Consider the following 16,800-nt stretch of genomic DNA (forward strand, 5'->3'; position numbering starts at 1 on the left):
CTCGTCGATACGAGTTCATGGACGCATCACGCATTTGAATCGGACGTCGGACGGGAAAGTTATTAACGTCGGAAGTTCGTTTCCGATTTTGGAAACGGGTATAAATAGACAATTAATGGAGCTAGGGTTTCCATTTCAGAAAACCCCTCACCCCGCCTTCCTTTCCCACTTTTTCTCTCTTATCTCTCGTTCTTTCCCCGATCGCTCTCTCTCCTTCACTCTCGAAACCACAACGGCGATCTCCGCCTCCAGGCCGCCGTGCCTCTCACCGCCAACTCCTAGAGCACCGCAGGGACCTCCGCAGTCGACCCCTAGCCCGGTGCACCTCATCTCGCCGCCGCAACCTTCCTCGCGACAGATCGAAGCACGGGGACTGCCTCCACCGAGCTCCTTCGTCGATGCCGTGCTCATGGAAAGCATGCCTCCACCCCTCCTCATCTCTGGAGCCCTCTACGACGATGGTCGAACCTGGAGTCGCCGCACGCCCACACCTCTGCTCGATCGACGATGCCGGCTCCTCAAGCTCTCCCGACGACGATTCGTGGGCTCCACCGTGAGATCTAGGTACGAATTAGATGCGATTGATGTTTGTATGTGATTGTGTAATAATTTTGGTTGAATTTGGGTTAGAATTGTGGAGATCAGAGGAGGATTGGATGAAGGGGATACCGACGCCTTAGGCGGCGCGTGAGGTAGCGTGGAGGAGGTGAGGAGGGGCGTGATGCCGCAGGAAGGTAGAGGAGAGGGAGAGGAGGGGAAATTGGGCCGCGGTGGCGTGCTACGCGCCGGCTTTAGGTTCGGCGCGTGGGCCCCACGCGCTGCCACAGTGAGTGACGCGTGAGCGCCATGCGCAGTCGCCGGCGAGTGGCGCGTGAACAGTGAATCGGCACAGTAAAATTGTAAAATTTATTTTACGACGGTGAATGTAAAAAATAATTTACGTACAGTAAAAGTAAATTTTATTTACGTACGGTAAATGTAAATGTAAGTTACTTTCAATAAATGTAAAAAGTAATTTCAGAAGGGTAAATCAGTAATTTTTAGTTACTGAGATAGTATTTACAATTGAATGGTATGTATACGTACAAAAATACGTAAACAGTATGTACACATACATGAATATGTAATGGATGAGTATTTGTACAGAAATACGAGAATAGTAAATACGTGAATAGTACTCAGTGAACAGTAAATTCGTAAAACCAGAAATTGCTAAACAGTAACAGATTATTACTGTTTCGGCATTTAAAGGTTTACGAAATGATTCTAAATTCTTTTTTTATCTTTTCAAGGTGATCGAAAAATTAAAGAAATGAATTATCTACGGAAATTGTGGAATTACGCTCGAGTTGATAAGGTGAGTAAAATCTCACATAATTACGAATCTACCCTTTCGGAGATTTAAGATTTTGCAAGAGTTTTAAATATTGAAAAACGACATGTATATGACATAGTGGAATATATATATATTTGTATAAATGGTAAATAAGTACATATATATATATAGTTTGTTATATTATATACTGTTATGAATTCATTGTGAATATGATCACAGTGGTGATGAGAATTATATATTGAGTATGTGATGCGATTTGTACAAAAAATGAGTAGATTATTGTACGTGGTTTTAACGTTGAGAATTGTTAAAACGTTTTGTCTTCGGACGTGTTTATGAAATATGACATGTATATGATATAATAGATTATATATATTGTATAAATGGTAAATAGGTACATATATATATAGTTTGCTATATTATATACTGTTAGGATTTCGTTTGTGAATATGATCACAGTGGTGATGAGAACTAAATATTGAGCATGTTGATGCGATTTGTACAAATAATAAGTAGATTATTGTACGTGTTTATGTCTTCGGACCAGTCTTCGGACGTGTTGGCATGTCGGAACCTAGTCTTTGGCCGGGCGAAAGTTACGATACAGTTAGAGCTCTAGTCTGTCTGCCGGAGTACTGCATGTGAGGTAACAGATGGGTTATCGGCTCATGAGTACTCATATTTTTGGACGTTAGGTAGCGAGGAGATTGCCCGATGTCGGACGTTGGGTAGCGAGGAGGTTCCCAATGTCGGTTGTTGGGTAGCGAGGAGGTTGCTCAATGTCGGCGGTGTACTACGTGAGGGGTAACAGAGGTGTACCAGCGCTCATTAGTACCCGTATTATAAATGCATTTAGGTAAACATAGGGGTTACCCAATTTCTCATGAGCACTTTTATTTTCATATTTTTGGGACAACCAGATGGGCCGTCCATTGACTCATGAGTGCATTTATATTTGTTGATTTGTGGATTGTCGTATATATTGATATGCGAGTCATATTTGTTTTATTTTACTCATACGAGCTGTAAAGCTTACCGGGTTTGTGTTTACAATCCCGGTGCACCAATTCGATGGTGTAGGGGATACTACCGCATGTGTCGATTAGTGGAAATCGAAGGACAACTCTAGGGACTCGAAGTCGTTCATTATCCTGCTTGTGGTGCGGTTTCTATTGTGGATTTGTGTGAGAACTTGTGAGGATTTATTTGTGGGTTTTTTGAGAGATTGTGAGGATTATTACATTTTCATTTTTATGAAATATTGAATTATAAATTTAGTTTGTAATAATTGGTTTGTCTGAGTTGTATTGAGAACTCAGTAATGATCCACTGTGGCATTTAAAATGATTTCGATTCATTGAGATTGTTTTGGTGTTTCACGACTTTGAAATTTTGAGTTTTTATGCTTGAAATTTTGGGGTTGTTTCAATATCTCTAAGGACATAAAGCATAAAAACAGGTTTTCAAGCAATTTCTCGAGCAAAGAACATGGACAGAAGTTCACTTATAAGAAGTTTAGATTCAAAAAGAAATCTTCCAAACCAAAATCTTCTGAAGAGAAGAAAGAAAAATCATCTCCTAAAAAGATATTTTTCAAGAAGAAAAAACCAAGACAAGATATTTCTTCCAGAGATACTAAGAAGACCTACATGTGTTGGCTCTGCAAAGCTGAAGGTCATTATACCAACGAATGTCCTAAGAAAGATAAGAGTACTTCTAAGGCATTAATAGCTGAATATGATGAAGCTATAGAATATGAAAACCTAAAAGGGTTTGAAGTTGTCTATTATGATGAAGAGAATGACTCCATATATTCTCTTGAATACTCATCTGATGGTGAGACAGAAAGTACTTCAAGAGATTCTTTTGAAAAATGTCCAAAATTGGAAACAAGAGCAATATGATATTATCAGTATTTTCTGCCCAAAGCCAGGAGTATTTACATGTCACTATTGTAAATGTAAAGATGACAGCACATTACCTATACATTTTGAGAGAACGAGAGAAACATATCATAAGGAATGCTTTATCACAGAGCTAAGAAGAACGACAATGGAGAATGATGCTATATCTTTGTCGATCAAGAATATGAGATGTTCTATAAGCAAGAAAAAGAACAAATCCTCAAGCAAAGTCTTGGAAATGATATTGAAAAAAAAATGAAGTTAGTAACTTCATTAAGTAATTCTATATCAACAGAAGTCGAAGAGTCTTCTACACAAGAAGAGGAAAAGATAATCAATCCTTTTATTGAAGTATCTAGTGATTTACTAAAACCATTAAAACAAGTCCAGACGAGTGGTTACAACAACCCTTAACTGTAGGTCTGAAGTTTCCCAACTATAAGAAATATCATCTACATGTATTTGTAGATAATGGATCAAAATACAGTTTAGCAAGAAATTATGCTATTCCTGAAGAATATTGGGAACAAGCTGACAAACCATCCACAAGAATTGGAATGGGAAACAACGAGATATATATGAATATCTCCACGAAGAATGTTAAAATTTCATTGAAGGAAATTTTATCGTTAAGCATTTTGGCAATGTGAAACTCAAGAAGCTGATTTGTCGATAGGAAATGATTTTCTCCTTCAACAAGTAGTAACTCAAACTCCAGACATGCTCGGGTTTGAAAAATATAACAAGTTTGACTAGGAATCCAGACTTACAGTTGCAGTAAGAATTACATGAGAATGTTTCGCAGAGCAATATCAGAGATCGCAAGCGAAGTATGATGATCACAAACCAGGTTATGAACCGAAAATGCAGCTGGTTCTGCTGTTAAAAGATCAGCTAAATGAGCATTAAGAAATAATAACAGTTGGAATGAGTTTAGAAGACTCGGAAGACTCAGAATCAGAGGAAGATCCTCAAAATTCTGATAATAAGACTTCAAGCTCCGATGGAGAAGAAGATTTCATAATGGAACATAACCTTAAGGTATATGCCAATAAGGTTGAACAAATAAAAGTTCCTACCCTTGCGGAAATTGAGAATTTACTAAAACCTGTAATCAATGAAGATCTTCAACTATACTGGGAAATAAATCCAATATATTGTGAACTAAAGATGCATGATGCAAATGTTATTTGCCATGAAAAAGGCAATTCCTGATTACAGAGAGCAGGATAGAGAAAAGACATGGACAACCAGATTTAAAAACTTCCTGAAAAGAAGTTAATTAGGCCATCTAACAATCATCATCATGCTTCGGCTTTCCTTATAAGAAATCATGCAAAACAAGTAAGAGGAAAAACTAGAATGGTAATAGATTATAGAGATGTGAACAAGAAAACCATCAAGGATGGTTATCAGATAGCTCAAGTGAGAGTTTTCATCAACAGACTTAAGGGAGCAAATCTTCTCCAAGTTTGATGCAAAGTCAGGATTTTAGCAAGTCAAGATGCATCTTCCATAGCATTAACCGCTTTCGGAACCCCTTAACAACATTATGAATGGCTAGTCATGTCGATTGGATTAAAGCAACCCCCGCCCATTTTTCGAAGAAAGATGGATAATATATTCAAGTCTTATACATATTTCTGCATAGTTTATATTGATGACATTCTGGTTTTCTCTAAAACTATGAATGAACATCTAAAACACCTCGAACAGATTTGCGAGCTTATTGTCCAGAAATGAATCATTCTTAGACAAAAGAAAATTCATCTTATTGAAGGTGAAATAGATTTCCTTGACATACATGTTAAGGATGGGGAGATTCGTCTCCAAGACCATATTGTTAAAAAGATTAGTCAGTTTCCAGATACCATCCCAGATGCTAAGTCTCTACAAAGATTTTTAGGAGTTGTTAATTTTGCGAGAGATTTTATTCCTCAAGTTAGTCGTCTCACTGCTCTTCTCTCTCCCAAAACAAGCTCTAAAAAGAAGTGGTTTTTTATGACTGCTGAGTTCAAGGTAGAAACAATTACCTTAACAAAATCGACTTTTCGATAAGTTACAAAACGTAGCCCTTCCAATTCAATCAGTCATTTTCTCTTCGATTAAACTCCTTTTTGGTTTCCCTTCCTCTTAGCTAAATTCCTTCTCGTTTCGGTGACAAAACAAAAGAATTCAAATGACGAATACACTGATGAACACATACGGGAAAACAGAGGAAGTGAATGAAATGAGTTTGGTTGAACTGATAATTGTAATTTTAAAGAGTAAGGGAAAAGAGCCCAGAACTTCAATGAAAGAAGTATGATTCTTACCCAAAGCTATGGAGAATCGAAATTTGGCAAGGTTGAAGATGATGAACAGTGGATGTGGAGAACTTGAATTTTCATCTCTTTGGTTTCTTCTCCAATTGCCTGCATGTCAGCACCAGGAGGATAGCATCACCGAGAAGTGCTGATTTGGATCTCCCGAAGTCGCGCCACCGCCGAAGCTGGCCGGAAGAGTCGGGTCGGGTCGGCGTCCTTCTTCTGGGTCTGAAGAAGAGAGAAATCACGAGAGGGAGAAGAAGCTTCAACGTTCCCTTCTTCCTTTGGTTTTGACCAAAAGCTGACTTCCCTTCTATTTTATATAAATGGATGGAGGGCCTAGATCAAGAGGTGAAGGTTGATCCAAAGGCTAGAATTAAAAGCCTTGGTCACAAATTTTAAATGAAGGAGAAGTAAAGTAAAATGGAGGGCTAAGATTAAATGTGAGAAGAGGTGGAAGAGGCAAATGGCCAAGATCTTCCCACCTATTTTTTCTGAAAAATATGAATGATTTTCTAATATTGCAAAACTTTGAAAAATCATAGAAAGCAGCTCGAACCTCAAAACAATAATCCAAAAATACTGGTGAACTCATAACTACATGGACTTAATTGTCGTAGCTAGAAATTAGAGAGTTGACGAAGTTAAGAAATGGTCGTAAGAAGAAATGATGTATTACTTTAAAATTTTACCATTAGTTATTAACTTTGTCGTAATCTCACCAATTAGTATAGTAAAATTCTCAAGACTCACAATTACATTTCTCCATATCATTATGTTAGATTGATTCAAAGTTCGGTAAAAATGTCTTATGTCACAAAGAAAAATGGCAGGCCTAATCAAAGTATTCCATGAATGAAGGTCATGACCATTGCCAGAACAAGAAAGAGAGTTTTGAGAGACATAAGTTCAAGCCTTCTAGCGAGCGGAGAGAAAATTGTCACCTGTTATAACCACCGAATAATTAATCTGTGTACCCGCTACACCACGTGGCATTGTCATGTGGTATACCCAGCCAATCATATTAGGTCATGGTATAATTAACATGCACGCGGTGGAAATGACAAAAGTTTATTTACATATAAGAACTAATCAGAAACAATCACAGTAAAAAATGAACCATTAACATTAAGGGGGTACGCCTCGTGAGATATGTGGCGGGTATATATAATAATTTCTCTATAACCACCCTCCACCAAAGAACAACGACTTCTTTACATCCTTAGGGAGAAAAGAGGTTGATTGCACTCTAGCCACTACCACCTAGTTAGAAAAGATAGAGAAGGAAGAAAAACATAAGATTTCTATCTATGATTCAGATCTTGAATCTAAGATAGAGGATTATGGCTCAGAAGCATCCTATGATTTTGATGAGGAAGCACATCTCAACATTATCAACTAGATGGAATGCTGAGTAGTTGCCAACGCATTAAGCCAAAATTCTTTTCTTTTCTGACTAAGACATTTTTTGCTACTGACGGTCTGACGCTACAAAACAACTAACTTTGTTTTTCCTAAAGTAAAGTTCAAATTATTCAAGCTAAAGAGGAATCCTCTTGTCTGCCAATTGTTCTTGTCTGTCACCTATTATATGTCAATTTTAAGTTTGATTTGAAGTCTGAAGTCTATATAAGAGGCTCAATCTTCTCAAGGAGAGGATAAGAGAAAATCAAAAATTCTCACCATCTTTCAGAAGGAAGGAGAAAGTCAGTCAAAGAGTGTTCTAGTATAGTGTGAGTGTAAGAGTGAATGTATAATATGGTTGGAGTGTGAGTATGCTTATGGTGTGAAGTATCATACTACTGTAATCATCTGGTGTGGTGTGCTTATCTTACAAGTAAGTTTATATATATTTTAAGTCATGTGTAACTAAACAGCTTTAGATGTGTAACTAAACAACTTTAGTTGTTTACTTAAGAGTTGAGGCTCTGGGTTTTTAATTTGTATATATGTTTAAGTAAATAAATTCATATTGTGAGCCCAATACACCATCTTTTATTTTAGGACAGGATTAAAGTAATCTAGGTTGATACTATAGGTTTTTCAACCTTTTTCCTGGATAAGACAACAATGATCCCGCCAAGTTTAAGTAACCGTAGACAAGAGGTCGTTATGTGGTTTTTTTGGCATAATGAAAGGTTAGTGCTTGATAGGAAAATGTTTATAAACTTGTAAGAATACCTGAGTCTACTTTTAGTAAAATAATAATAATAATAATAATAATAATAAGGCAAAAAGGCCGATTTGCATCCCAAACTTGGTAATAATTGTCAATTTGCACCATGAACTTGCATTTGAGTGAATTTACCTTCTAAACTTGGTTAAAATTGCCGATTTGCACTCTATCCGTTAAATTTAATGTTTTCCATCCAATTTTAAGTCACATGTCGTGCATTTGAGGGGCAATATTTCAATTATATATTTATTCATATTTAATAATGAAATAAATTAATAAAATTACTTAAGATGAACACTTGTTACAATGTTTTTTTTCGAAACATGTTATTGATTTATATATTTATTATTTTACGAGATATGGTATGTTAAAAGATATTAGAAAAATATAAATAAATACATTGAAAATTAAAAATAAATGTGTGTTCTGGGAGAATTACTATTTTACCATTTTATGTGTCTTAGCCTTATTAGGTTTCATGTTAGAAATAAATTCGCATCTATGTAATAGATTAGGACTCCGAATCCTACGGGATTGTGGTTATGTAGTGTCTATATATATGCCTCATTATCAATAATTAAACGGTTACGTTTTGTTCCATTACGTCATTATTATTCTTGTTTCGTTCCTCCTCCAATAATGTGTACATATAAATATATGTATATATATATATATACACAACACACTATATTTGAATGGGTGGATATGTTGAATATATAATTCGAAGTAGGGTTAAGTATGTAGAAAAAATATGTAAATAAATAATTTGATTAAAAAATAATCTTCCTTTTAAATAATATTTTTATTTGTTTTTAAGAAAAAGACAACATTACCCCTCATGTGCATGACATGTGACGCAAAATTGAATAGAAATAATTAAATTTAATAGATGGGGTGCAAATCGGTAATTTTTTACCAAGTTTAGGAGGTAAATTGATTCAAATACAAGTTCGGGTGCAAATTGACAATTTTAACTAAATTTGAGGTGTATTTTAACAATTTTACCTAATAATAATAAATAAATAAATTTCTGTTAACTTTACCGGAGCCGTTATCTCCGGTAATAATGATAGAAAAGGTGAGACACCGATCTGATATTTTTCAAAAGTGGGACACTGTTTCTATGATTTACTCAATGGAATTAGCATCGAAACCTATTTCTTTTTGGAAACTTGAAGAAGCAAATGAGTATTGGCATTTGCAACTGTTGACTCCATTGGAATTTCTTCTCACATTCGATTGGAAGCCATATCTTTCATCTTTCATCTTATTCCTCCATTCGTACCCCAACAGTTTAAACAGCCAAAATGCCAACAAATAGCTGGAGAAAACAAAAATAGGCAACATCATCCAGCTCTATTGGGAGAACGAATGCCTACATTGGCACAAAAAAAAGGCCATGACCCTAGGCATCTAAGAATGGTTGAACCAGGGTCCAACAGCACCATTCACATGCCCATTGCTGTGAATCCCAACACCGTTAGGAATGAGTGAAGTAGGCATTCCCACGGCCATTTGTGGGGGTGCGGCGAGATATAACCCATGGTTCTGTGGGTGCGGGCTTACAAGAGGACTGCCAGCTGGACTCCCCTTATGCTGCTGGAGGGTGTGTATCTGCCTAAGCCCTTCTTCATGGATACGGGATAGCGTCTCTAACTCCTTCATTGATAAAGCCTCCAAACCAGCACCATAGAGAGGAGCATGCCGGGACATTTCTTCCTGAAGTGACGCCTCGAGGGTATGAATATATTGCTGTGAACGATAGAGAGCAAGTGTCAGTAAAACTATTGGACTGTTGTTCTTCTGCATATAAGATATAAGAAATGAAGCTTAAGCCTCCAGAATAGGAAGAGGATGAGCATGGATAGAAGAAAGAAAAGAAAAAACATAGGCAAAAACCTGGCAGGCCTGCAGTTTTGATTCCATCCCATCGATATAGGCTTCACACCGAGCCACCTGCTTTTCCTTCTCTCGTTTCTCTCCTTCTGTTTGTCCTACTGTTTGTGTCAGTCTTCGTACTTCATCCTCCAGAGATTGTCGAACTTCCTCTCGAGTCATCTTCTCAGTGGCATAACGTTTCAGTTCTTCATCAAATCTTTTACGTGCAGCATCGGCACCTTTCAGCCTTTCAGCTAGAGTGTTTTTCTCCTTCACAACTTTCTGTCAAATTTATCAATTGCAGTGAGAAAATGGTTTGGCTTCATACAAAAACCATCAACAGTTTATGAAAATCATCAACAGTTTATGATGAATTAAAAGATTTAGACTATTCAAGTGATGGTTAAGCAGGAAAATGTTGAACTAGGAACCTTGACTAAATAAAGGCACCTGGTCAAGCAGATTTATGGACTAGAGACTGAACTCAAAATCATATTTCTGCCCAAAACATAAATAAAGATGTAGCAAAGAAGAAACAAACTACTGGAGGATCCACAATCACAATTGGAACTAGTAGAGAGTTCGAACTCAAGTTGGCATGCCGAGAAAAGTTGGAGACATAGCAACCAAAAACACTTATTTTCATAATTAAAAAAAGAAATTGCAGGTCAAGCAAGTGAACTGAGATTGGAAAGAGAATACCATTTTGAGTTAAATATGAATTGTAGAAGATAATCAGCTTCTAATAAAAGGCTGAGAGGTCATAAGAGATGACAAGAATATTAATAAGTAATAATAATACCATATACCTTCAATTCATCACGTTTTCGGGACTTCAATTGAGAGATCTGTGTTTCTGCATCATGAAGACGATCCTGGAACAATTTCCTATCTGTAGTGAGCTTTTTTATTTCATCATCTCGCTCTGAGCGGTGCCACTCAAGCTGACTCTCAACTTCTTGTATTCGTTCCAACAGCTCCTTCTTTTCTCGGACAAAGCAGTCAGTCTCAGCCTTCATTTCAGACTGCCACATCATGACATGCATCAATTCTAATATTCTCCGAAAAGAATAAATAAGATGCAATAATCCTAGCCATATCACCAGTTAAGACAAGTACCTTAAGACGGTTGTTAGTGGCCTCGGATTCACTCAGTTTTTGTGTTATGACAGCTTTCTCTCTATCCATAACAGCAGTTTCTGCTTTCCTTTCTTCCCGCATTCGCATGATTTCATCTTCACTAGCACATAACTGGTGCCAAAGAGCAGCCCGATCGACATTTGCAAGTTCAGCAACCTCCCGCATCAGACTCAAAACTGGTCTAACAATTTCTTGCTCCTCACAAGCTAGTGTCACCAATATATCAAAATCCAGATCAATTTCACGACTTCTATCTGTAGTACTAGTGGCACAATCAATAAGTCTCTTTAGAATTCTCCCTCTATATGACTCGTCAGCATACCATTTGAACAATAATGTGTATAGCATCTTAACAAATCCCTTAACACAAGGATCTCTAGAGAGGGCCAATGTTTCAGCAAGACCAAGAACTGAAGTAAAATCGTCTTGTTGGACTCTCCGCTGTTCACTTGCTTCCCCCTCTACAACCAAATCTGTCTGCTGAAAGCTTTCCACAACAAATCTAGCATCAAGGTTCAATCTTTGGGCAAGACGGCTTTCCAAAACCATGGCCATGGAATGAGCCACAATAGCACCACGAGCTACAGCTCTCTCGAATGTTTGAGAAGCTTCTACAGCCAGACAAGGTATGGATAACATCTCAATCAAAATGAAAATATCAGAAAAATGGCGACAAGGACGGAAAGCCTGCTCATCCACCAAATGAAACTGTTCGGAACTGGGTCCATGTTCTCCAAACAAGAAAAGCCCAGAATGCATAGACGAGCAACTATCACCAAAATCGTCATCACAATCAATATCTCTAAGTATGGTTTCAGCAACATCTCCCCAGCTATTTACAGTTCTACTCAATAATTCAAGTACACAAGGAGAAACATCGACACCCAAATTCTTCAGCCTAACACGAACAGATCTGACCTACAAAGATGAAGAAAGAAGTTTGAAGGTTAAACGAAACCATGTTTAAATTATATTGCAATAACATAATTAAGATTTCTCTGTTCTTTTTTTGCTGACAATCATATAATCAAATAACCCAAATAAAAACATAAAAATAAGACTTTATATACATTACCGCTTCAGGTAGGTGTTGGCACTGGGAGGCTGTTTTAAATATGAAACCTATGGTTGCAGCAAGAGGTTCATCATTTGAATCTAACAAAAACTCCAGTGATTGGGATAAAACCCGTTCCCACACTTCACTCCCACAGTCCAGTTGACTCAGCGCACTGAAAACCTGGGAAATGATACACACAACTTAGAGATGAACTATGCAAGCAGAACACACCGATCTGAGCAAATATGAACAAGCAAGCTAGACTTTTTCTCACTTAAACTAACATATTCAGAATATTTCTTTAATGAAAGGTTTTGTTTCCATACATCATGTTTGACCAAGCATCCAGGAATAGGAAGCTCATCTTGCAAAACAATAAGTACATCAACAGCCATCAGAAAGAATCTTACAGGAGTCCGTAATGAAGGTTCTGCATCTGGCTTCTGCAACCGTTCAATAAGAGCAAAGGCAGCAAGTGGATGCTCTGAATGCTCAACCAACTTGGGCACCAAAGACACCAGATCAGGCTGCAGATGCCTAGGAGCTTTATCCAGTACAAGAGCAATCTTTTCTGCAGACTGAGGCCTACGCCTTGGTTCAGGACAACCTTGTGGAACAGCTCCATCCAAAGCTCTCAGTGAGTTTACAATCAATCCTAAGAGCTCCTCAGATTGCTCTGGCCACTTGGTCTACATTACAAGGTGCTCAAACAGTAAGTACAATAACGTAGGCAAAGTGATTAGCTACTTCAGCAACAAGTGTATTATTACCTTTGAACGAAGGGACACATTTTCTGATCCTCCTGCAGATGTTTCTGGGGGACAAATTGGCTTCCCTGGAAGAGGTTTTCCTGAGATACCCTCCCCATGCATATCAGAACTTTGAACAGCTGAACCACTGGTACTTTCATCACCATTAGCATCCAATCGTTCATACACGGGACAATGTACAGATTCTGTCGGTCCATTTTCTCTACCAGATTGCAGTGGACTAGCAGCTCCACTTCCATCTGGAATTTTTGAGTTCGATTCAGATAAATCGCCATCACCACTTTCTTCTGTAGGTTGGCAACACTCAACCATAATGTCCAAAAGTAAATCAATAATAGCCTGCTGGAACACTGAGACTCCCATTAGTAAATTCATCAAACTAGGGGAAGATTCATCATTCTTTAAGACCTTCATTCCATCACCACTACCAGAAAGCTTGGTTGGAAGAAGCAGGCGCTTTACTTTAGCAGGATCATCAAGATAAACACGGAGTCCAGTCAGGAAACCAGCAATGGCACCCGCATCCATCAGAAGCTTTTCTCGTAAAGTGACCTGTGGCTGTGAAGGATTGTCACCGTATGTGAGGTGAAATCCAGCTCTGGAAAGCAGATTTCTAAAGATATCTTCTTCATCACCACCTAGCGCTCCACTATCTTCAGAATCAAGGAGTTCATCAGGATCTGTTGTCAACGCATCCTGATCATCCTCGGAAGCAAAAACCTGAGCCAAGATGCAAATCAATATTGGTATTATGAAGGGAAAACATTCAAATCACTGCTTTTGTAAAATAATTCTTCTCTGATATTGGACCAAACTATTGAGACATATAACTCGACCAATTTGAATTAAAATCACTTTCAATCATGATAGCTGAAGACAGATGACTGCTGGTCAATAGATACCATTGTTAACATTTTCACATATAATGGGTGTGAACTAGACATAAAATCGTGTTCCCCATCAATGAGAACTCCATGGATAAATCCAAGAGCATATGATAGCTAGAGAAGCCAAAAAAAAAAACAAGATGTAAAACTGCCAGCAATCCCCAGCATGATGTGGAAAGAAACTTCAGCTAGGAATTATGACTTAAGAATTGATATCATTATACTAAGAATTGATTATCTTGACTTAAAGAAAAGACAGCCATGCTTAAGTTTTCAAGCAACTTCAATAATAAATAACAGGGAGTAACTGATAAAGGCTCATGAACACTAACCTCTAGGTCTGAAAACTCAAACCAAGGACAGCAGTCCAATATTTCACATACAAAAACAACGGTATCACGCACAAGAAACCCTGCATCTGCTTCCAACATATCTGAAACCTTCATGAACTGCAATACAGAATTGTTCCAAGTCTTAGTACATATGGAAGATTCCTTCCACACAGTTTTCACAGGGTTCTTTTGATTCACAACAGCCATCCTGTATCGCACCCAGAAATTTTTGTCCAGATCGCTACCAACTGATTGATCACTCTCCAAATAGATACATATGGTGTCAAAGGACTCATATACCCCTGCAATGAGAATAAATATAAAAGATTAAGCACAATCATAAACTGTGGCATTAAGGAGAAAAAAGCTTAACAACTGCTTACCAATCCGAAGCTCACATCCACCAGCTTGAAAGAATTTGCTAAAGATTTTTCGGGTCTCCATTATTTCCTTAAAAGACAGGAAGTTCTCCACCTTCCATGTAAAAGAGCTTCTTTTCACATTCTTGTCAATCTGGGTAGCAGATTCAGTATCCTGATCAATCAAATCCTGCAGAATTGATGTCTCTTTCAATATAAGGACCTCTGCAGAGAATACAACAGTGTCCTGAAAAAGGAACCCTGAATCTTGATCAAAAAGACTAGTAAGCGTCACAAATTCACGCCAACCCCAGTCCTTTGCAGCTTTGGAGTAGCGGTTCTGAGACTCCTTAGTGACAGATTTTTCCTCTATCTTCTGGTTCACAACAGATAAGCGGTGACTCACAAAACAACTCCAATCACTAGCAGTGTTCCGAGAATCTGTAACTTCAAGAAAGACTGACAGGTGACATGGTGGCTGAGACTGCCCTGATACCATAAAAATATGGCCAGTTTTGCATCAGAACTCTCTCAAGCACAAGCTAAGCAATATCTATTCTGTCTATGCAAAAGAATGGAATATCAAAATTATTAGTATACACAATCACATGAACAAGATGAGCAACCAAACTAAGCTCAAGTATAAACAAAAAAGATGCAACCATGTGAGCACAATGATCAGATAAGCATCCAGTCAGCACAATGATCAGAGTATAAACAAAAAGATGCAATCCATGTGGCTTATGCAATTATGCTATCAAAATCTTTGATAGCATTAATACATACCATATTTGCAGTGGCCCATGATGGCAAGTAACTACAGATGCAGCTCCAAAACGTTCAAGAGGTGGAATTATAGTGAGGGACATGTAAAACCATATTCAAATAGGATGATAAAGGTACTACTAGTCCTCATTTATCTGTATGTAAACGATGTACCACATGATTTCATAACTTTGCAACACAATAATTCACAAAAACAAATAGTTATTGAAGGTTACAACCAGTCATTAAGAATAACGACATAAATAATTGTCCAATGCAGTAATCATGCCTACCTCGGGGATAAACAATGAGCCGACAGTCACGATTCCCAATCTGAAACCTCCTGCTCTTGATGCAAAGACCAGTTATCTTCCTCTTCTTCAATAGATCCTTCAACCTCGTAAAATTTTCAATCTTCCAAGTAAATTTCCCCATATGTCCATCCAACTTCCTCGTCCCACTACCACTCCTCCCTGCCGAAAATCCCCCACTCTTGGAAAAGCTACTAAACTCCTTTATCACATGAAATGAGGTACTAAACACCGCAGTATCATCAGCCAAGAACCCCGACTCTGCCCCAATGAAATCCGACATCTTCATATAATCATTCCACCCCAAGCTCGTATTATCCCCACTCTTATTATCAGCAGCAAACCTCCCATACGAGTCCCTGTGCATGTGATTAGACCCCAACTTCTGATTCAACACAGACGTTCGAAACAAACACCAACAACTCCTATCTGACAACACAACCGTCTTGTCAGTGTCCTTGCTCTCCAAGCACATTGACAAATACTCGACCGCATTCACAGTGCTCTGATAAACACTAATCCTCAAATTACACTCGCCGGCGGGGAACACTGGGCTCATAATCTTTTGAGTCTTAATCATATCCCTAAATAAGCTAAAATTATGCACCTTCCAAGTGAACTTGCCACTCAACACGTCGGAGGCCGGACCGGCCCCGACGGATGATGACATCACCGAGCCGCCGGCAGAGGACGACTGCAGCTCGTTGTTATTATTATCTCGCATGAAATTAACAGACTCATTGAGTATCAAAATATCGGCGGTGATCAAAACGGAGTCGGTATTGAACAGAAAACCTAACTTGGAATCAAAAACAGTAGAAGAGGGGGTGAAATCGCACCAGCCGTGAGACTTCTTCTTGCTGGAGAAGCGGTGCCAGCTGTCGCGGTGGACGGTTTTGGAGTCGTCGGCGGCGTTGACGATGGCGAGGCGGTAGCTGGCGAAGCAGTCCCATTTGGAGGAGGAGGTGCCGCGCGGGTCCATGATTTGAAGGTAGACGGAGATGTAGCCAGGCAAAGCCTGAGAGTCGCCTTTAGGGTATATTAAGAGCCGGCAATCGTAGCCTCCGACCTCGAAGTACTTGCTCCAAAGTGCCCTAGCTTTGATTCTCGGAAAATTCTGGACCGTCCATCTGCACACGGCGGAGTATTCTCCTCTCCGATCGACCGTCACCGTCTCCTGCGCCCCTCCCCCGCCGTCTCTCGCCCCCACCGCCTGGTCCTCCGCCGCAGCCGCCGGTAGTGGCAGCGGCTTCTCCGCCACGGATGCTGAATTCGCGGTGGCCGGATGGGATTGGTCCGTCGTCACTGTGGACGACGAGGTGGAGGAGGAGGAGGAAGATGATGGCGACGAGGACAACGGGACCGCCTCAGACGATTGCGACGGCGACGATGAGCTGCTCTGCTGGTGCTTCATTTGGTTCGTGTGTGTGCAGCACTCCTCTCTCTCTTCTCACTCTCTGCGTGATTTAATTAATTTCCCTTTTATTTGTATTTTCCTTTCTTTCTTTTTCTTTTTAGAGAGAAAGAGAAGGAGGAACACGACCTACACGAGAGGGTGTGTGGGTGAGAGGCTTTAGGA

General features: G+C 38.9%; 1 protein-coding gene across 1 annotated transcript; it reads right to left on the minus strand.

Annotated features, from left to right (window-relative positions):
• Positions 1-8,973: 8,973 nt before the first annotated feature.
• On the minus strand, positions 8,974-16,698 carry LOC126782623 (uncharacterized). The gene is made up of 10 exons (XM_050507905.1): positions 15,204-16,698; positions 14,170-14,634; positions 13,787-14,088; positions 12,568-13,287; positions 12,208-12,486; positions 11,816-11,977; positions 10,720-11,658; positions 10,410-10,625; positions 9,622-9,882; positions 8,974-9,474 (listed from the first exon to the last, which is right to left on the minus strand). The coding sequence occupies exons 1-10, from the start codon at positions 16,633-16,635 to the stop codon at positions 9,136-9,138; spliced, it is 5,115 nt and encodes a 1,704-aa protein (XP_050363862.1). The 5' UTR covers positions 16,636-16,698; the 3' UTR covers positions 8,974-9,135.
• Between the last annotated feature and the right edge of the window lie 102 nt (positions 16,699-16,800).

This window comes from Argentina anserina, chromosome 2, assembly GCF_933775445.1.
Source record: "Argentina anserina chromosome 2, drPotAnse1.1, whole genome shotgun sequence".
Lineage (NCBI taxonomy): Eukaryota > Viridiplantae > Streptophyta > Magnoliopsida > Rosales > Rosaceae > Argentina > Argentina anserina.

What these genes read in the sequence shown, in the direction of transcription:
- LOC126782623 (XM_050507905.1), bottom strand. Translation starts at nt 16,635, where the DNA reads ATGAAGCACCAGCAGAGCAGCTCATCGTCGCCGTCGCAATCGTCTGAG. An exon ending in GAAAACGTGATGAATTGAAG is followed by an intron (nt 9,883 to 10,409) that starts GTATATGGTATT and finishes TAAATTTGACAG; the next exon opens with AAAGTTGTGAAGGAGAAAAA. An exon ending in CAAAACTGCAGGCCTGCCAG is followed by an intron (nt 9,475 to 9,621) that starts GTTTTTGCCTAT and finishes TATCGTTCACAG; the next exon opens with CAATATATTCATACCCTCGA.